The following is a 22,792-nucleotide window of genomic DNA, read 5'->3' as shown; positions in this document are numbered from 1 at the left end:
CATGCTGTTGCTCAATCTGGTTTTACTGATGGGAGCCCCAGTGAGAACATGGGTAAGATAATGTTATGTAAAAAACCTTGGTAAAGTAATATTTTATTTTAACATTGTCACACAGAGAGTGAGTACCTTTAAGCTCTTTATTTAACACAACTGTGGAATAGAACCATGGCAGATGATCACATACAGACTAAGATTGTGTATTATCATTGTAAGGCAGTCAAGACATTTTTTTTTTACAATTAGGTGCAGTTAAAACATACAGCAAATCAGAAAAACAAGAAAAAGATGAAGTGTGGTTGCTTAAAGATTTTCTTGAAAATGTCAGTTTCAAATATTGTTCAATACATGGCTTTTTAAAATTTAAGGTCCCTCATTAATGACCATACAGCACAAACTCATCAAGGTCCTGTGGTCTTCTATTACAACAAGAAACAACTGTTTTGATATCAAATTGCTTTCTGAAGTCAAAATTACTTTTTACTTTCTGCTTTCTAGTGTTAGTGTGGGTGGATTAAAAAGCCAGGCTTAATTCCATTTGATTATATATATTTTTTTATTCTCTGGGAAAAAGAGTTTTGCATTTCTACTGCTCATGTTAAATGCCCTACTGTACATGTTTTCTTGCTAGTTATACTTGAGAAGAAAGGGGAAAAAAATGAAAAAAGGGTGGAACAATGCAGGGAAAATGAAAAATTGACTGCAGTTTTAAGAATGTAAAAAAAAAAACATTCAAAGTCTTAGAACCAGGCTTGGTTTTTAATTGTGAATGAAAGCCAAGTGGCCACTGAGTGGTTGAATACTGTACTTGAAGTGATGGATTCTGTCTGAATCCCAGTGTGTCAGCCCTTTGTATTTCTCCTCTATTATTTTAACCGTCTCTGAACTTTTAAGCCAGGTAAACTAGAGTAGTTCCCACATCCACTGAGAGGCCGTTATCTGTAATGTGAACTTTCTTGGCCCCCAGGTCGATGTGAAACGTGGACTTTTCCGAGATGACCGTCTTCCCCTGCTCCTCCTTTCCAAGAACCGGCACTTGACGAGGCCCGAGGACTGGATCATCGTACCTCATCAGCTTGACTTTTGACACATCTGAAATGTCAGAGAAGAAAACACCCACCTTTAAACAACACATACATGGGAAAATAGGCTCCCTGATCTTAGGAGTTTGGTTTTACATCTGCTCTAACTACATTCCATCCATTCATTTTCTAACCAGTATAGGGTCCCAGGGGAGTGAGAGCCTATCCTGACAAGCTGTGTGAGTAAGGCAGGATACAGCCTGGATGGGATGTCAATCCACTGCAGGGCAGACAGACAAGTACACACAGTCACACCAGGGTCAATCTCCCAGAAGCCAATTACCCAGCATGTCTTTTTACTGTGGGAGGAAACCATGCAAAAAACCATGCATGGGAAGAAGACAAAGTTACATAGTACCCCAGGAATTGAACCCAGGGCTCCAGTGCAGCAAAGCAGCAATGCTAACTGCTGCACCAATGTGCTGCCCACAACCACATTCATTCCTCATTTTTGTTTACCGAAGAATACATGTGCAATTAATTTCAAAGAACTTCATGATTTTATAATAAACCATAATTTAAACATCAAAACAATATAGAATTCAGGAACTGTTTTTTTATTTATAGAAAAACAAGACCTGAAAGAAATGAAATCTGATTTGCAGTAAGTAACTATGATTGGAGGCATCTGAAATCAGATCCAACACTTGGCTGCAGGTGAAAGTGTCTATCTTTCCTTACTTATTTTTGCACTTTAAAGCAAAAGAGACTGAGCTTGAACAGGTCCCGAGGACATACCTTTGATAAGTCTGTTCATTTTGGCTAGCCGTCTGACGATACTGTTCTTGTTGTCTCCTTGCCTGATGTCAATCTTGGTAGAGAAAAGGCCACTGGCAGGCTGGGGATTCACAAAGGACACAGGGACACCAGGCTACAGGAAAAAAGAGAAACACAAGTACAAGAGTGGGAACTGAGATGTAGCTTTGTTTTGCCTCAATATAAACAATAACACTACAGCAGATATTTAAATACAGAAATCATAATGTTCTCTTTCAACTGCATTTTAAAGCTACAGCCAAGTCACTTCTTTATGTACTAATAACTGTTACAGAAACATACAGCAAGTACAAAGATACACGGTTTAAAGTCTCGATTTTAAACCCATACAAATAATATCTTTTAATATGACATTAATGAAGGCATCTCTTGAAAATCAACAATGCAAAATCCAATTCAACAAGACAAATAGGTTAAAGCTGGATGACATACACATTGGCATGCCAACATGTTTAATCGAAAATTAAATTTGGATTGAAACAAGGACATAAATCATGACAATTATGAAATAAAAAATGCATATGGTCTTTGCTATTGGACAGTAGGTAATCAAATGGGAACTCAAGAGAATAAATGAAGACCCAATATTTAGCAAATGATTAGTCACAAAAGTTTTTAATATACCTCTGATCTGAAGACACAAAATGGATTCCCTGGACAACAATCTTCCTTTATTTTCTCATCTGCTTCTGAAGCAAAAACCACGTCAATCTGCTCAAGCTGGAAAACAAGTAGAAAATTGTCACCCAATAATAGACAAGACTGTCAAAAAACTGAAGCACAAGACCTATATGGCATATATATATAAAATACATTGAATTAATCCATTCTTATTGCTAAAAAAAAAAGAAAAAATCAATATAAAGTTAATTACCTCAAGGGAGTTTGTTAAATAAACAATATTTTCAAGCAACACTGCCCGTTCATCAAACTCCAGTTCAAGGTCCAGCACCCGGGCTCCATTCTTTTCCAGGTTTTCCTAAAGAACAAAGCACCTTTTAGTTCTTTGCTGTTTAAGAACACAAGAAATACAATTAAAAATACATTAAAATTACAATTGACACAAAGCCATTCAGCTTATTTAGTATTTGGATGCTTATAGGTCTGAGGATTTCATTTAGCCACTTTTAGAAAAATGCCAGGGTATCTGCTTCAACTACGTAGCTGGGTAGTTTGTTCCACATTCTCACAACCTTTAAAGAAGCATCTCCTGTACTCAATTTTAAATACTTATTCCCAAAGTTTCCACTTTTGCCATCAGGTTCATATGTCACTGTTCATTCTGTACAAATCTACTGCGTTGACATTGAGGATTTTGTACAGTACTTATATCAGGTCCCTCCATAATATTCTATGTTCATGACTAAAAAAAGGTTCAGTTTCTGACAGTCTGAGTAGGAGAATCCCTTAAGATTTAATAAATCTTGTTTCTCTTATCTGGACAGATTGTAGAGCACATGTTTTCTATAATGTGACATCCAAAAATTGTACACAATAATTTAAATGAGGCTTCACTAGCGCAGTTTGAATTGTTTCAGGTTTGTCTTTCTTAAAAGGAAGTAGTTAGGCTTAAAAAAAAGTTGTGAATGAATTCATTAAACTTTTATCTTGTTAAATCTTTCTCAGAGGTAATTCATCAGCTTTAGCATTATTTTATGTTACTGTAACTAAAAAAAATCAAAGGTTTATTAAAATCCTGCTTAGTAAAGATTTAAATTATTCATATCACTCATATGATTTAAGAAAACCAGCTGAAAATAAGGAAGGAACTGTTACTTGATCAAACAGAGCAGATGTTATATAGCACATACTGTACTGTACATAAACCTCGATTGTATGAAACTATAAATTGGGTGTTTTCTCATAGATTAATGTTTAAAAGCACTATCTGCTTCAGGACAGGATGGAAAAAGCTCAGGGAATTTAATCTGCCTGAAATTAACTCAAGTTCAGGACTCGGTGGAGTTTAAAATAAGGCAATTTTCGAGAAAATTTACATAAATGCTTAGCTTACCTTCATCATAGCAACAAAAGGCATCACCCTCTTCATATATTTTTTCAGCTCTGGCAATGTGCTCAGTTCACTTGCTATCACTTTATTCTCTGGCAGAGTCCCATTGTTTGCCTGAAAATATTTGAACAAATAAGGCCAAACAATCACACAATTGTACATAAAATCAAACAAGAAAAAAAAAACATCAGACAACATAAAAAACATTAGATTCAAATCTGTAGTCTTGCCAAACAAAACTCTCAATCACATATCGTTATTCCTGAATTCTATTAGATGTGCTGGAAGACTTTTTTTAATGAAACATTAAAGCCCTCAAAGGCATGTGCGCATGGAAATCTGTTTTTCAAATGGCACTAATCTTCAGCTCATTTTGTTGTTTGAAACAACTCTAGTGAAAAATAAACTACAGGATGATATAAGAAAAAATGTAATAGATGCATTCATTTTTGGAACATTTGACACATCTGCTTTCTTTAATGAAATATTACTTTGTTAAATGGTAACTATTTTCTTACAGCTGCTTCATCAGCTTGAGCACTATTTTAAGCTTGGTAAAATAAAATGTCAATAAAAGGACAAGTAAAGGTTTATTCCATGCTGAAAACAGAAGAAAAGAAACATATTTCAGCTGTAGAACACCTGAAGAAGGCTCCACAGCCACCTACAGTACTTGAACTAAATTTCATTAAATCCTACTTAGACTTAAAATATTAATTACTCTAATAGGATTTAAGAAAATCTGCTTTTAAAGTATGAGAATTAGGACAGAACTGTGGAACTGAAGCTACATTAACCACCTATTATAAAATGTTGGAAACTAACTGTATAACTAAGAAAAAATAACAGCTTCTGGTTGTATTGGTACTTTAGGACAGGGGCTTTACACTGTTGAAATACATGATTTTTATATTATATATGCTATAGAAGCTCATTTGTAAGGGAAAGTAAATAGTCTTGTTTTCAACCAAACAGAATAATTAAGGAAGATATACTGTATACTCTAACATTAAGTTAGACTGCAGGAGCAAACTTAAGAAAGACTTCAAAGTTTTTATCTGCCTGGAGACTGAAATCCAAAATGTAAACTATGTACAATTTTTCATACTCTACATGTGTTTTTTTATTCAAATCTTCACCATTATGCAAGCATGACTGTTTGAAGTTATTCTGTCTCTCAATATTTTAAGACCCAGATGAAAGGAAAGGCTATGTATAAAAGACTCATCTAGAGGATCCAGCCTCAGAATACTGAGAAATAAATCAATTTCCCCACTCTAGCTGAGCAGGAGAGGAGCGGTCGGAGAAAGTGTCTTGCCTGGTAATGCTTGCGCAGCAGACTCAGAGTGCTGTGTTGCCAAGGTGGGTAAGTCTTGGCCACATAGATGGTGCAGTGTGAGGGTTTCGAAGGTGGCTTTTGGTCTCCTTTCTGAGAAAATCAAAAAAGCATGCTAGCTCATTCATTGTAAGATGACAAATGCAGCCTGAGAAGTATTTTTAATTTGTTATGATGCCCATTACAGCAGAGCTTCAGAAACACAAACAAAACAGGAGAGCAATTTTAATGATTCATAAGCCACTTTCATACATAAGCATTTTATGTAATGTACTGAAAACTGGAGGCGTGTGTTCTCTTAAAAGCCCTGCAAAAAAAGCACTTCTTGCTGTTAACAAAGCTTGGGTATCCGTAAACTCATTTTACATGACAGCTGTCAAGTTGTTTTACATCACTGCAGAAAATTGTTCACTGACTTTCCTCAGATGAAAAAAACTAACAGAAAACTCAGTCCTGACAAATGTTCCAAAGGAGCCGATGCTGACTGCTGCTGAGAACTTTGATATTACACAGGGCAAAAAAGACACATTGTAAAAAACATTTTTTTTATTAAAAAAAGGCTAGCAATCAACGTGAAAGTGTTAAATTATTTAAAGTGAACAAATGTAAACCAGAGTAAAGAAATGAAAAGATTTAAAAATGAAGTACAAATACTTATGTGCTTCAGCAGTGTGACAGAGATACAGAATAAATTCTCTTCTGGTACACAAAATAACTTTTTGCCCTCTATTACCTTTCCCTTGGCAGGAAGCATATAGTTCTTCAGACGCAGACGCAGGTCGTGAGCGGTTTCCATTAGATACTGAGAAGATCTTATCAAGATTTCATCCACAGGGCCAGCAACAGGCCAGGCAGCCTTCATTAGTGATCCGCTCTGGAGGGAACAGCGAGTGATATTAGTGGAAGGGGAAAAGACAAGAAGCACGTCTCATCACAAAAACATGCACACCAGACCTCAAGAGATCCTCCATTTATTTCATCTCACTGCTCATTCAGCTGTTTATCAGATAATCTTTACCAGTTCTTGGTTCTCAAGGAGCTGTCTAATTTCGTTTCGGGAAACAAGCTGTCTGCTTCTCCTCAGAATTCAAAAGTGATTTATTTTAACCTTTCAGATCAGTTTTTTTTCTTGTCCAGCTTTACCTTTCCAAGAAGCGTCCAGGTGTATTCACACAGGTGAGGGCAGATAGGAGCCAAAAGAAGAGTCTGAAACTCTATAAACTGGAAAACCAGGTCTCTGTGCATCCCTTCAATGGCAAGCTCACGGTACTTGTCCTTCGCTGCCTAGAGAGACCACATTGTAAAGCATTAATAAGCTGAAGCTGAAACAAGAGAAAGTTACCACTCCTCTCTTTTTGACTTTCTGTTCAAAGCACTGCAAAAACTATTTTGCAAAGTCCCAAGAAAAAATAAAGAACACTATCCATCCTGAATGAGAATATAAGCTCAGCATGTGACACATGAGAATGAACTCCTCCAAACCATCACTTGCACTTTTACAAAAGCATTTCCAGCTATGTAATAAAAAAGTAAAAACCCCATAGAAAATAACGACCCACCTGGAATTCAAAGAAGCCAGATTTCAGAGCTTCTTTAAACATCATCTTCTCATAATGCTGGTCTGTTCTGATGATGCCTGCATTCATTTCACTTCACACAGAACAGAAAATAATTCAAAAATTCACTTGGTATGTTTATTAAATGATCGTGATCATTTTAACCAACAGATAAAATAATCATTTTAAAGCACAAGCATAAAAAAAGCAAAGGAGAATGGCAAGAAAAGGAGAAATGCTGGCTCTGTTCCTGAACCTAGACATAACCAAACAGGCCAGAAAGACCCATGCAAAGGGAACGCAATACAAAATAAAATCTCAGTACCTGGCAAAGACTCGGTCATTGAAAGTGTTGGCAGGACCACTCCTCAGGCTGTTCTGATTGGCTATCATCTCCTTCACCCACTCCACCCAGGTGTAGAGGCGCAGAATACCCGCGTCAGCCATGGCCTCCACGAAGTTGGCATCTTCCACCGTGTCTCCTGCGTCCGCTAGGGCCAGGCGCATTCCTGAGGAGCACGAGACAAAAACCTGTTAGACCCCCTTCTCCCCAGACTAACTCTACACCTCTAATTGCTTGCGCTTTTTATAGCACGTACAGCCCCAGAGGATTTACTTACAGAAAGCTGAATTTCACCCAGCAATGAAGTGCAGCATCCACCTGGATGATCTGCAGCACAAATTATGTACCAGCAGCCCCACTACACAGAAGCCCACTTCAATTGGTTCCTCAAATTCTAAACCCAATGCAGAATTTAATGCAGGAGGTGCTTCTTTACCCTAAAGGTTGTGGGAGTATGGAACAAGCTACCCAGCTACGTTGTTGAAGCAGATACCCTGGCATTTTTCTAAAAGTGGCCAAATGAGATCCTCAGACCTACTGTATAAGCGTCCAAATACTAAATGAGCTGAATGGCTTTGTGTCAATTGTAATTTTAATTTATGTTTAATTGTATTTCTAATGTTCTGTGAGATTAACAATGATTATGAACAATGCCATGAAACCTGTGATTATAATAGTCATGACCTCAGTTTAACGTCTTATCCAAGGGATAAGGGATAAGTGTCTGCTGTCGCCATACTGACAGGTGGCTCAGGTTGGAAATTCGAATCCAGTTGGAAGAATGCCACACTATCACTCCTTACTAAACAAGTACCTTCCTAGTGCTGAAAAGGTGTAGTCTTTTCTAGTTTCTGAAAAAAAAAATCAGGCTACACAGAGGTGTCACCCCTGTTAAACCAATTCACACATCCTTTAATTCCTCCATGAGAATAAGATTGTGCTTTTAATAATATTAGATAAAATAATATTTTATCAGGCTTAGCCAAGTGCTTTTTTGGAGATATTCTTTTAAAAAAGGAAACTGCAACTCTAACTGCTATAAATGCAAATGGGATAAATATACTCCGGGTGCCAGTTAAAACAGAACTGGTTTTGCAGGATATTGTAAAAGCAAAAAATATTCATGAATATAAATAGGAAGTGGCACCTCAGGGGGCTGTCTGGTTTAAAGGCCATTCCTAGATTTACAGTATATAAAACATCTAATGTATGGGTATCCTATATTTATGAGGAAGCCCCATCCAATCCCATTGGTAGGAAGTAGCCAATTAATTAGAAAATCTCATCCAGCCATTTCATGAAATAAAATAGACTTTTGGCTGCATGGTTGGGGCATCCTGTTCTATACTCCCACAACCCTTTGTGTTAAGAAATACCCCGTTTTCACAAGTCAACTTTCATGTAGTTTAATATTTTTACTTGAACAGTAAAGTAAGTAACTTAAAATAATTATTTATTTTAAAAACCTGGAAGCATTTTGTTCCTTTTAAGAAAGAAATAAAAAACTGGCAAATTCACCACCTCCAGGTGTGAAACCATATGGTTGCAGCTTTATCTACACCTGTAAATATTATAGGTCATAGATGAAAGAAACCTAAAAGAAAGCAGCATAAATGAGAAATGAGTCAAGCCTCTTGAAAAATCTAAATTTAGGTCAGTTGAAATTAAATCTGCATTAATATTCTTTGTAATGCAGGGTCTGGCTCAGATCTAACTAATACCAGCTTGTGGGACTAATTTAAAGAATTCTTACATCACATTGCTTTGAGACTGTGATAATTAATAACTGAGGAATATACTCCAAATATTTATAGAAAAAAAACAATGTATACTAACAGCATGATTTTATTTCATGTAAAGCACTACATGAAAAAAGCTATAAAAAAAGGTTATATTCACAAATTAATAACGGAATACCAGTAAATGCAATGTGAAAAACTTCAAAGGCCCTCAAATCTCATCTTACCATCAGCAGAGAATTTATTGACAGCCTGGCTTAAGGTTAGAAAGTTCCCAGTGGATTTGGACATCTGAAATTAAATAAAGCAATCAAAATCAATTACACAAATAAGAAAATAGAAAGGTTACAAACAAGAGGAGGCCATCAGTAGTTCTTAACTTATTTATCCAATGATCTCAGGATATTCATATAAGATACTACAAGGTATAAACTGTATCTTGAAAGAAGCCAGGCTTTAGGGTCTTAGCTTCATGTTCCATTCTCCCACAACCCTGTAAAATAGTACTTAGATTTAAATACACTTCCACATAGTTTCCACTTGTGACATACAGTCTGTTTTTGTTGTTTCACTGCTGATTTAAAAGACGTTTACTACGATGACTTTGTCAATCCCTTTGAGGATTTTGAATGCATGAATCAGTCTCCTTACAGTCTTGTCTGTCTGAGATTGAAAAAGTTCATCTTTCTTAGCTTGTCAGGACATTCTCTTTAGTTCAACAATGTTACTGGTTGCACTTCTCTGGAGATTTAATTTGGACTGACTGTGACTATTTTACCAACTACAACAAATGACAGACAATCAATATCAATTAGGTAGAGCAGTGGCCCTAGGACAGATCCCTGTGCAACTCCACTAATTGCATCACCCCAATTTGAGCATTCTTCCCTTATCTGTACTCTCTGTTCTCTCAATCCTCAAACCATTTCACCATCTATATAATATAAATAAGATATTGGTGTGAAGCTTGAAGAATACCTTCTTCCCCGATTACATGCAAGTGACATTGAATATCTGTCTGGAGTAATTGCAATATTAAAGTCACAAACATTTGATTTAAAAAAAACTCATGGTGACTTTTTAAGGTTCACATAAATGCTATTAGAGAATATATTACAGTGTAGAATTATGTTCTGGTAAATCTTGACCACCTTAAAGATAACAGACTGGCTGCTTAAATTCAGGTATGCAAAAAACATTGTAATTATAATACTTTCCTCATATTAAAGACATACCTTCTCAGAGTTCAGCAAAAGATGCCCATTGGCTCTGACCGCTACAGGCCATTTTCCACTGTGGAATTAAAAAAAACAATTTCCTTAGATTAAGAATAGAAATACAGTATGATCTCGACATTCATTAGGATTCGATGCAGAGAAAATAACCAAATCCACCCCATAATGCATGGTTAAAAGACATAAGTAAGCCTCCATTATATGATAATTCAAGTACTAATAGCTGGACAGTTGGACAGAAATCTTTTGCATTACAAAAATAAAACTGTCAGCCTGAATGAGAAGACATTCAGAGGCACTTAAAGTGGAAAGACAGATGATGTTCCAAAGTAGGTGTCTGACAAGAAACCATGCACTAATGTTTTAGACTTAATACTGTTTAGCATTTAGTTTCACAACCTTTTGGTTGCAAGCAGAGGACAACAGAATGCTGCCGTCACTCAAGACCTTTATTTAGGGCATTTACAGTTTTTTTTTCCATTCTAATGGGTTTCAAAAAGTCTGTATTTTTCATTTTTCTAAAGGTCATTTCTTCCTTATACAGTACATGTCAAAAACCTTACTTAGTTTTAGTTAATAACTTCCCTTTAACTTCTTTGTGAGAAAAGTTTAACTTTTTTAAAAGTTCCAATAGCACAGCTGAGAAATTTATTTCCTTTGTGTAACATTTTCTCAGATGAAAAGAGTAGACGCCCTGACAAAAGTACACAGGCCAAAACCGTACAGAGCACACACACATTAAGCATCTCCAATTATTAATAAGTGTATGTATAAATCTTGCAAAAAGACCATTATAAATCTTAATAGTCTGTGATTTCTAGTCTTTTCATGTTTTTTATAAATTAGTTTTCATAAGCATTGCATTATTATTATTAATAATAATCATCATAATAATTACAATTACAATTGTGGCACTGAGTCACCCATCTGTAAATATTGTCTTCACAAAATTACAATACAGTTTTATCAGGGAATTACAGTATAGAATATACCTATACCTAATACTAAAGGTTTCTGCATAGGCTTTAGTGCTTTACTGTCACAGAGACAGGTGTACAGTATGCTGCTCACCTGTCTTCAGGCCACATGGCCACATGGTTATATAGGTAGTATGAAAGGTGATTTGGCACCAGGTCCTTGCCAGATGCTCGCACATCAACAGGATACCAGTACTCAAATTCTCTCCTCAGCTTCTGCAGGTGCTTTTTGGGAATCGTTGTATTAGGGTAGGGAGAGTTTTTAAAGAAAATATAATCCCAGACTTCTTTTGTCATCTGCTCCGGCCTGTGTAAAACAAAAGAAAAGTATAAATGGATTGAAAAATTCCTTTGAGCATACTACTCCTGATTCAGTAACAAAAAATTCCTAAAAGAATCAACATGATCTTTCTATACCCTCTCCCACATAGGAAGCAAAACAATAAAACAAATTAAGCATGATAAAGAACTACAGTGTTAGGTGGCATTTACCAACTAAAATTCTGTATCCAGTACAAAATATCAAGCCGTAAACTAAGCACCTAGTTATTTGAAATGCAGTTCTTTTCACGTGAGAGCTCAAATCACAAAATGGAGTAAGTTGAGATTTCCCCTTTAAAGAATAATACTCAATTTTTACTTTAACCTTTAAAAAAATTAATTTGGTACAGAACATAACTAGGATCTCCTCTTTCTATTTCCAGTGCAAAAGAGCTGGTTCACACCTTTGTCCCTCTCGTACTGATAACTATTATTCTCCAACTACATCGAGTGACCAAATCTCAATCTTAAAGTTTATTTTACTCCTGTTCTAGAATCTTAGTATTGTTTTATTACTGAGTTTTGTACTGATGTTAAACGTTTAGTTTTGACATTGAGGCCTTGTATAATTTTACTCCTAGACATTAACCTGTGGTCCACATGAGACAGGATCCTTCTGTTCCTGTACTTATAAAAAGTGGAATACCCTTCCCAGAGCAATCAGTGAATTTGATTTAAAACTCACCATTGTTCAGTTTGATTTGACTTATTTGTATCTCAATCTACTCTCTGCACTGTATGTAGTGTTAGACTGAATTTATATGCGTTGTGCTTTGCAATGAGCAAATGGCTTGTCATGGAAGGTTCTTTATAAAATATTGACTTTCATTATTATAAACGGTTCTATGGGCATAATATAATGAGATGCATTAAAAATGCAACATATGAGTATTGGAACCAAGAGCATTTGTTGAATTTTTAATGCCCCTCAGTATATTATTTAGCACTGGTCAAAACAATCTATTTCCTTTAAGAGGCATCTTGGAGTAACCACCGTATGCTGTTAATCTCGTAAAACATGCACAATGTTAACAAGCCCTACTTGATGCTCAGAGGAGAAGGGCCTTGTCCATTCAGAACGTCGCCTTGGAGAAAATGAGCCACTGTATAGTAAGCCATGTATATGGTGGAGTCTGAAAGGGACTCGATCAGCCACTGCTCATCCCACGGTAAACGGGTTCCTACAAAAAAACAAAAACTAAATGAAAAACAAATTAAAGAAGATGGTTTGCATGTAAAAGAAGCAATTTTATTTCTGTTTTTTTTATTACTACAATCCACTGTCAGCTCACCTAATCCATAGGTTCTGGAGCAGGCATGTTCTTGCAGCCAAGCCAGAGTCGCTTCAAAGTTCTTCCTGGTTTCATCACAGAACCTGTACAGGTTTGACATGATATTACTTGGACTGAAATTGCTCAGCGCTAATGGTTGAGACCTGGTGATGATGTACAGTTTCCCCCCAACCAACTTCAAATTAACGAGTAAGAACCATGAAATAAAATATTCACCTTTTTGCATAAAAAGAAAACTCATTTGATTTTTAATATTAATATGTGGATTACCAAAAAACTGCATTCTTTAATTCTTTTCCTTATTACCGTCTTCATACTGCGAAAAAAAGTGAAAAGGCTCACGTTTCTAGATTTTTCAGGGAGACGGAGGCTTGTTCTTTCCACTCTTTGTCTCCATAATCCAAATACCTGGGGAAAAAATAGTCTGTCTGAAATGTACAATCACCAGAATTGGAATAGATGTTTAAAATGAGCAACCAACGCATGTACAGTATTAACTTATGAACCATCCTGGACTCTAAACCTGCTAAAACCCTGTTGTTGCACATCAGGTGGAGACTGGGTTAAGGTGCTTTTAAAACCGGGAAGAGGAAGCTCTTCTTTACACAAAGGGATGTTTTATGTGAAACCAGTAAAAAAGCTTCTTTCAAGAAGAGGCTGGATGAGATCAATTTGCTACTGACAGTGTTATGGGCTAGAATGGTCTCTCCTTGCTTACTACCTGTATTAACTTCTAGGACAAGATCTTTCTTCTTTTTTTCCCCATTATGATCCTTGAACACATTGTTTTGAAATGGAACAGCATTAATAATTATAAATGTACATATTAGAGAATCACCACTGGTATAAAATGGCAAAAAGCTTACAGAATAAAATACACAACAACTGCTGGACAAGTGATTATGCAGGCATGGTATATTTTAAATATTCTATGTAGAAATGAAAATTTTACAAGGCTGAGAAAATTCAACTGAAACTGCTTCCTTTTTTGTATCCAGTTGCTAATATTAAGACACTGTAAACTACAACAAAAAATAAATTTAATCTAGGATGGAATGTGAAAAGTTTTCACTTTTCACTTACGCAGCAGAAACTAGTTAGAGAACAAGAGTTCTCCTCTTTATACACAGCAGGATCGGGAGACACACTTACCACTGGTCACAAAGAGCGACCACACACTCGTCACTTGACCGGGACATCACTTGTTTTTCAGGCTCCATGTAAACCAGGGCCTCATCCTACAGGGTGACAGAAGAGTTTCACTTCACATGACTTTTTACTGTGGGCATTAACTGCCCATTAATTCATTAGGTCTTCTCTCCCAGTACAATTTGTTTGTTCGCACATAAATACTTAACTATTATAGGTAAGCCCAGAACATTAAAAAAAAATTCCGTAAAGGTCAAACGCAACCAATAAAAATTGAGATTACATACAATTCAACAACTGCTTTGAAGGAAGGACAACATACAATCATAGAATCAGACAGTTATCTGAAAAGAAAATAAATATACTGGTAGATACAGTAGGAAAATAAAATTCTAAAGCATATTTACATCCTCAACCATCTTCTTCTGAATGGCTTTCTTCACATCTTGTACTTTCTGCCCCTTGTACCCCTCCACCAGCATGACCTGTTGCAAAGATACAAACAATTTAGCGTCCAAAAGATAGACCAACTTGACACAAGCTTACTTACAACACATTTACAATTTCACACTTACTCTAATCACAAAGCACAGGTACTAGAAGCCTTTACAGCACCCTTGATTCTGTTATCCAATTCCATGAAGATAAATAACTATTTATTACGACTGTATTTTAAAAGAACAACTAAACACTACATGCAATCCATCCATCAAGGTATTTTATCCAATGCTCAAGCAGTACACTTAGCATATCTGCCAAACCCAAACTGTAATCTCTGTATAGCTACAAACACTTACTCCTTCATAAAATCCCTTTAGGTAGACCTTTTCCTTTGCTTCTGCCAGTTTCTCCCTGTCATTCTGACTCTGAATCTTCAGCTCGTCACATACTTGCGGAGCTGAGAGATTTCCATATCCTGGGATCTCAATGATGGGCACCTGGTCGTTACGGGACGGACACAAAACAGATAGATTAGATTACACATCACAAACACACATGCAAACCTGACTACCAAACCATGAAAGAGTCATACCACAAAAATAAATTTCACCCATTATACAGGTCTCTCTTCTCAAGATCTCCAGTTGAACACTAACAGTGTTCTTAAATTTAAAACGAATTTTCAATTAAAACTTACTGGTTCAAATGGTAGAACCATTTTGTCTGTGATCCCATATTTCTCCCTCAGTGCCTACAAAAGAAATTCAAATCAGCATCAGAAAAACAATTGTTGTGACCAATGTCTTAAACCTTGCACTGTCAAACCAAAGCACACAACACACCTCGAGCTCTACAAGTTACCAGAATGACTGCTCACATTAAGGTGCTGCAAAACAAAACTTTTTTACCCTAATAACAAACATCTTTATTAAAACTTGACCTTTCCTCCCTCAACTATTTCACATATAATACAGTAAGGTCTTGACATTCGTGAGGGTTTAGTGCAGAGAACCGTCATGAATAGTTGAACTCACATAAACCAAGTTCACTCCTAAATGTACTACACTATGTAGGATGCATGGTTAAAATTAATGAGTAAACCTCCCATACTGTATATGGTAATTAAAATACTATTGTATTGTCTTTTAGATTATTTAGATGACATAGATCAATTAAAATAACAGTAATCACAAAATTTATAGTAATCAGCTAAAACAAAAAACATGAATCAATGCTCTGTGCCCAGCAGATGCCTGCACTCTCTCTGGCTCCGCTGTAATGAAAAGGGCAAATAAACTGACATTGCACCTGTGAAGACACGCCTAGCCTGTCATTACCCAACGCAATACAGTGCACTCACTAGTTCGATTTGTCTTACGATCCTAATCAGTTGTGTGGCTAAACTGAAAGTTGAGCTTGACAACCTGCAGATCAGTTTCAACCTGCTCTTCTTCCATATAAGACCCATCAGCCCGATCGAATCACGAATAAGTGGTAAATTTATGGATGTCGAGACACTACTATACAGTGGGTCTACATACCAAGAAATTAATATATGAAATTAACAGGAAAGTGTTTATCAAAACCCAACAAAACTAAACTCAAAACATACTGTACAGGGCCCACTCAAAGGAAGGTCCTATCAAATATCAAACTCACCTGCTTCTTCTTCAGATCTCTGAGGGCTGCAATGTCATCAGGAGAATCAGAGGGAACACTGGTGACTACTCCAGTGCCTGGAATCACCATTAGGAACAGAGTCACAAGCAGCACAGAGACCTAGGACCTTTCCCTCAACTCTCAAATTACATGAGACTGCCTCTGAGTGGATGACCTTTTACTGGAAATCAAATTTGCTGGAAACGTCTGTTGGTGATAAATTCTATAAATTCCTGGTCTTCCATGCCCCAGGACTTTTAGGACATTAGTAATTTACACCTGACAAGTCAGTGAAGATGATGATCCTGGAGAGACAAGGGTCCATCACACTGAATTACAGCGACTCACCTCAGGAAATGTAGTCTGACTGCTACATGAAGTTTATTAAATTAACTCTGGGGTTTTAAATGATAATTACATCTTTTTTTCTCCCTTGTTCAAACTATTTCAGTCACAGTCTCACAAATTCTAAATAATACTGTAATGAGGATTGTATATCAGAAAAAAAGCATTCAACATGCAAATGCATGCTCCCAATTGAAAGCTCATTTGCAAGCATACAAAATAGGATTTTAAAAAATCTATGCAAATACATCGTTTTTGACACAATAGTAAACAGAACTTGGGGTATTGGATCACTGCAGAATTGTTTTATGGTGCAGAGCGTTTTAAGCTACAGTATACAGGAATAAGAACAATACCTTTGTCTTCCTTAATTGTAAGCATTGGCAGAGCATAGATGGTTTTGTACGACGTAAGGGGTGCACTTAGTGCACATCCAAGAACGTCCTGAAAAAAAAGAGAAGGACACACTGTTTTGCCTGTAACAAAGCTTTGAAAGAAAAACACCATAGTTTGCATTCAGGTTTGTATACCTGGCCCAAAAGTTCCATTATCACCGGCACTACTCCATTCTCTTTAGTAAAACCTTGGAAGGACATGTTCCTCGCTGATCTCCGGGTACAAATAAAAACATCCCCACTTGCTGTCTCAAAGGCGACGTACTTCATGTCAGGCCTAATCCAGCAGTTTGTTTGGCCAAACATGGTCTCTGGTCTGAGAGTTGCCGCAACCAAGAAGATTTTTCTATTTTTAAGGCCACTGCAGAAAAACAAAGGAAATAAACCAGGATTCACTGTTACCCGAACAAAAGATGAATTTTCAAACTCAGTACACACACAGGATTGCATGACTGTCTCGTTTCTTTGTAGATACATTTCTCCCAAAACTTTAAGACTTATTTTTTCTAACCGCTTTATCCAGTACAGTGATGCAGGGTACCATAGCCTAACCTGGCAAGTAACAGCAAGCAACACATTTAAAGACATGCACTCAATCACACCAGGGCCAATTTTCTCAAAAACAAATTAACCTACCAGTATGTCTCTGGACTGTGGGATGCAAACATGAGCAGAACAAACTAAATATGTGGAGTTCGTAACTGAGGAACTGAACCCAGGCCCCAGTGTTGCAAGGCAGCGATGCTAACCACTGCACCACTGTGCTGCCCAAGGCTTATTTTTAGTTGAAGAAAAAAACTATAACTGTGTACCTTAGTTTTGGGGGGAAGGGCTCAATCATCTTCATTTTAATTAAAGTGTACTCCTGTGGTCCAACTCCCTAGAAAGACATCAAAAGAGCTTTCAGTTTTGAAAGAAATGTACCAAAGTGGTTTAGAATTGACACGGGCTGTCACTTGTTCTCACCTCCCCTGTTTGTCTGTCGTGGTCCATGCATGGCTGTCCATCTTTAGGAGAATAGATGGTATATCTGTAAATACAGAAGACTGAATTAAAGCATGACGACGCAATAGACTAAATCAATTAAGGTGTTTGTATGTTTATGCATCACAATCTACCTTAAAAATGTTAATCAATGAGTTCTCATGATTACAGAAATAGCATCCTTATAATAAAATGCAGAAACCATTAAGATCACAATGCTTAACTATCCGTCAGACTTCACTGTTTTTTTTCTTCTATAATATACATCCCTTGGATACAAAAATTGACAGTAATGCATTGAAGATACTAACGATCCACCTTTCACTTAAAAAAAATTGCAAAGCCTTTTCTGAGATCTGAGTATCAGAGAAGGATCCGATATCAGCAGAGGTTGCATTGAAACAAAAATATTAGTAAAAATAGACTTACCTTTTCCCAAATTTGATTTTCTTCCTTTCTCTTAGAGTCACAAACTGCCATCTTACAAAGGAATCGTAGTATGGGTTCACATCGGTTGTAATGAAGGAGCGACGCCAGTCCACCTGCAAAAACAGTTCTATTAATGTACACCTAATACAGATGAAACAGTACATTTCTGAAAACATGGCAAATAAATCAACCAGGATTATTAAAGCGGTAGCCTTAACATGTTTACTTGTTTTTTTTTTACTTCCAGACTGTAACCCTATGAGTATGTCAATTCCAAGTATTTATAAATGGAATGACAAGGAGCTGTTCGCTTCTTCCTTGGAATAAAGGATTACCTTGACTCCCATGCTTTTCATGTCCTGAACCGCCAGTGGTGGGAAGTAATCCAGCCAGAAGTCTGCTTCAGCAAAGTTTGCAATATCTTTATCCTGCAGGCCCAAGGACTTCATGATGTCCCACTGGTATTTTGCACCTCCTGACTTCGCTGCTGCTTTGCTCTAAACATCACCAGTAGGGCCATGTGGGGGAAAAAATACATTTTTAAACTCTACTGTTGTTTGTAAAGTTTTCCTTACCAGCTGCACTGAAAGTAAATGTAAATCTTCTCACTTTTATACTATACTTTTATACTACAGTGTCTTCATAGCATTTGTAAATGTATTCTGAAATGGCTTCTTAGTGGGTGGGACATGGTTAGCATTGCTGCCTCACAGTACTGGTGCCCAAGGTTCAGTTCCTGGGATGCTATCTGCATGGATTTTATGTGTTCTCCCTGTATTCACATGGGTTTCTTCCAGGTGCTCCAATTTCCCCCCCACAGTCCAAAGACATACTTGTATTACTAACTGATGCTGATTGACTTCTGGGAAAACTGACTCTGGTGTGTCTGTGTGTCTGTGTGTCTGTGTGTCTGTGTGTCTGTGTGTCTGTGTGTCTGTGTGTCTGTGTGTCTGTGTGTCTGTGTGTCTGTGTGTCTGTGTGTCACCTGCGATGGCATCCCATTCAGGATGTACCCTGCCTTGTGCCCGTTTGTTGTTGGGATAGGCTCTGGCTCCCACATGACTCTGAATTGGATGAAGTGTTTAGAAAATGGATGGATGTCTTCCTAGTGATCACAGACATATGCGCACACACACACATACATACCTTCTTGCCCTTTGCCTTGTCCTTAATGATAATTTCTTCACCCTGTCTAGCTGGAGGCTCTTCTTCATCCTCTTCTTCTGGGAACACAGGAGGATTACCATAAAGTTCCATCTCCCTCTTCAGTTTGTCTGCACAGGCCTGGAGACATAAGCAACCGACTATGTAAGGTGCTAAACGCAATACATTTGAACTCAAACAATAACGGCATTTATCGAAAACGGTCACAAAATGGAATCAAGCCACAGTAAGAAAAAAAAAAGGAAACCCTTACTTTAATTGGCATTCCTGTGCAATGCAGCCCAAAGGGAAACAGGCACTGCTTTCCCTTCAGTCGCTGGTATCCAACTGCAAACTGCATACAGAAACACAGAGGTCACTTTCTTCCAGTACAGTACATTCACTAGTAAAACAACACAGATATGAGGACTGATTTATACTTCACTTGGGGACTAGCCTCACTGCAAAAGACAGTACAAACTTTGGCATCAATCTCTGATCTTTTTTATCCTAAATTGCTGTCAATTTTATTCCAGATCCATTTTATATTCATTAAATAAAACACTCAAATATACTCACCTGGAAGTAAACGTACTGTACATAGACATGGGATGCCAAGACATGCTGATATTAACTAATCTTACCTCACATTTGGAAAGGGAGAATGTGTGTCCAAGATGCAGCCTGCCATTCATGTATGGGTAGGGAAAGGTAACAAAGAACTTCTTTTTGCTAGGAAAGATAAAAACAAAACTTATTGTTAAAGAGATAGATACTTTATTGATCCCGTGAGGGAATCTGCAGTGCAACAGCAGCTTAACACAGACAACACAGCAACAGTGGAACGAATGATACAATAATAATAATACAATACATACAATACAATCAGTACAGTGAGACATGCACTAAGAAGAGTTACTCACAGTCCAGGACACACAAAGAACAAACCAGAACAGAACAGTACACAAAAAAAGGAGTTTTCATTAATATACAGTATATTCATGAAAACTCAACTTAGTAATTGATGCTTGGTCACAAAAATTCCAAGGGTAAAGAAAACTACTTAAATGCAAAATTAACCTGTCTTGGAATTAGCTGGATAAAGCTGTACAATACAATTACAGTTTCAAACAAAATGAAATGTGCTCATGCTTGGTTTTAAAAACTAATGCTACTCAGTAACATAATGCTGAAATAACATTCTATTTCTTACTATGAAGCAGTTTGATTAAAGATTTAAATTATTTCTTTCTCAATGACTCCATTTTGAGTACAATGTAACTGAATTTCACTGGTTTTCAAAGTCACCAAAAACGCACAATACAGTCTTCAAAACTTACCTTTCATTTCCATCATCACAGTCAGGGGCGTCAGCTTCAAAAGCTTTTTCCTTGTCCCATTTCTGCTGGATTTCTTTCTCAATCTTTCTGAGAAAGTCTAGTTTTGCAGTTCCCTTTCGTTCCTGGAGAAGAACACACAGTAAGTAAATGGATTCAAATTCAAGGAATGAAGGAACGAGCAAGAGCTGTTTCTAGAACATGAGAGAGGTTGTGAACAAAAGGAGGCCAATCTAGCCTGCATGGCACTTGGGAGCTAATTGATCACAGGCTATCTTCCAGTTATTTCTCGATAGAAGCCAGTATATCAGCTTCAGCAACATGGCTGGGTAGCGGGTTCCACACTCCCACAAGCCTGTGTGTGTAAAAAAGTGCCTTCTGCTCTCAGTTTTAAAAGCCTTTCTCTTTTTCTGCAAAGACATGTAGCTATGAAACAACAAAATTACACATGAGTGGAAAAATTCAACCTCTTTTTAGCCAGTTCTGGCTAAGTCATTCATCATCTTGCCCAAATAACTGCAATCCTGTTTTTAATTGTTTTGTTACCAACAGATATATGCATCAACTTTAAATATTAAAGATTTTTTAATAAAAAAATCTTCACATTACATTACAGTTCCCAGCTCTTATATTACTTAAGAGTAATAAATAAACTTTGCAAAATCAGTCTAATACTACCTTTCAATTTCAAAGAAAAATAAATTGGAGTATTTAGGCAGCTGCGTTTATTGTTGTCCTTAAAATTAGAGTCATATATAATTTTGCTATATATGTTTTGTTGCAGTTGTTAGCATGGAGCATAATTTAAAACATGAAACACAATTGCTTCCAAATATTTTTATGATTCGAGTAAACGTTCCAAAAGAATTGCAACATGCAAAATTATGTTAATATATGTTTAATATATTAAAGTTACAGTATAATTTTCTAATACAACCCTCTGTTTTATATTTGATATACAATTATTAAATGTTTCATGCACCGTGATTTGCATTTACTTTTCCTATAATATGCTGTTAGGCTTGCATTACTCAAACTTTAACAATCACAATCGTAGGCTGAATTAAAATTATATTATATCCCAATGACATATCATGACTTCACACAAGACATCTTGCTATGCAGTTTCTAGTTTTGCGAATCAGCTACAACGTGTAAGCCCTAGGATATGACATAAACCGGAAATTTACATCAGTACCAATTATAAATACTAAACTAAAATGGACCTTACCGTCATTCTTATGTCTCCGTTTGATTTTTTCTAAATTCGAGTCACTCCGGTTTGTCTCAGAAACGTGAAGTACCCACGCCAGTAGCTTGACTTGGAAGTAGCTCCTGCTGAAGACATAAAAAACCGAAGAAGTCAATGTGATTCGCTTTGCATTTCGGAAGTTGTAGTACGCAATGCGTCAAAACCCTGGCAAGTAAGACCAACCGTACACTAAATCCCAAACACCATTGCGAACCCCTTCGCACCTGGCGTGGTGGGTTTTTCGCAAGGCATTTTGGGAGCCGTGGTTTACTTTTCTTTTCGGTTTCATGCTTAAATTATTTTTGAAAAGCACACGTTTAAAAGAGCAGAGTGGTAAATCAGATTATGAAACTAGACTAATTAGACCGTAATATGAAGTCAAACGTTTGAAATCCGGATGAAATTACAGTGAAATAGTTGCATGCAACCATTCAGTGTTGCATCAGTCTAGAGCACGCTTGCTGAGGTACGTCACAGTCTGCGACTCTTCGTAAAATAGCCAAAGGCAAAGGTTTTAATACTGTACATTAGATCACGTGTCAATCCATCTGTGAATCAATGAAACATACTGTCCCGATGACTGGCACCCTTTATATTCCTCTCCGTAGCATTCATTTGTGGGTAGTTGTCATGATCTTTAAGAATTTTATAATAATTATGATTCCTTACACTTATACAGTGTTGTTCTGGACACTTAACTAAAAGCGCTTTACAGGTAAAGAGTACTCCCCTCCACCACCACCAATTTTATTTCCAGAAACCAATATGCTAAACATAATTATGTTATTAAATGCAGAAGTACAGATGTAACTCCAGAACATTTAATGACTGTAAAGCATTCTGAAAAATTAAGTGATGTAGCACCGGCAAAGTTCATATTCTTGATGAAGAAACGTAAAGATGAAGAAAGTCAATGACATGTGACTTATTTGAGCATTACTTAATAAACCTTTCTTCACTGTTAAATAAGCACACCTTTTCTTTAGTATAAT

At 36.8% G+C, this 22,792-nt stretch overlaps 1 protein-coding gene across 1 annotated transcript; it reads right to left on the bottom strand.

Moving 5' to 3' along the window:
• Positions 1 to 123: 123 nt before the first annotated feature.
• lars1b (leucyl-tRNA synthetase 1b) lies at positions 124 to 22,223 on the bottom strand. The gene is made up of 33 exons (XM_088603973.1): positions 22,208 to 22,223; positions 21,780 to 21,886; positions 20,552 to 20,673; positions 19,856 to 19,943; positions 19,486 to 19,566; positions 19,215 to 19,352; positions 18,404 to 18,565; positions 18,069 to 18,181; positions 17,622 to 17,685; positions 17,468 to 17,535; positions 16,791 to 17,016; positions 16,617 to 16,704; positions 15,916 to 15,992; positions 14,954 to 15,007; positions 14,613 to 14,753; positions 14,223 to 14,300; positions 13,819 to 13,904; positions 13,009 to 13,074; positions 12,667 to 12,749; positions 12,417 to 12,555; positions 11,148 to 11,360; positions 10,077 to 10,134; positions 9,069 to 9,132; positions 7,085 to 7,268; positions 6,763 to 6,853; positions 6,347 to 6,487; positions 5,937 to 6,077; positions 5,186 to 5,296; positions 3,871 to 3,981; positions 2,731 to 2,835; positions 2,481 to 2,576; positions 1,818 to 1,950; positions 124 to 1,089 (listed from the first exon to the last, which is right to left on the bottom strand). Exons 2-33 carry the CDS (start codon positions 21,783 to 21,785, stop codon positions 887 to 889), a joined length of 3,531 nt encoding a protein of 1,176 aa, XP_088460099.1. The 5' UTR covers positions 21,786 to 21,886; positions 22,208 to 22,223; the 3' UTR covers positions 124 to 886.
• Positions 22,224 to 22,792: the final 569 nt, after the last annotated feature.

Source organism: Lepisosteus platostomus, chromosome 13 (assembly GCF_059453375.1).
Source record: "Lepisosteus platostomus isolate fLepPlt1 chromosome 13, fLepPlt1.hap1, whole genome shotgun sequence".
Lineage (NCBI taxonomy): Eukaryota > Metazoa > Chordata > Actinopteri > Semionotiformes > Lepisosteidae > Lepisosteus > Lepisosteus platostomus.
The sequence above is the reverse complement of the archived record's forward strand: the minus strand, read 5'-3'. Positions and strand labels throughout refer to the sequence as shown.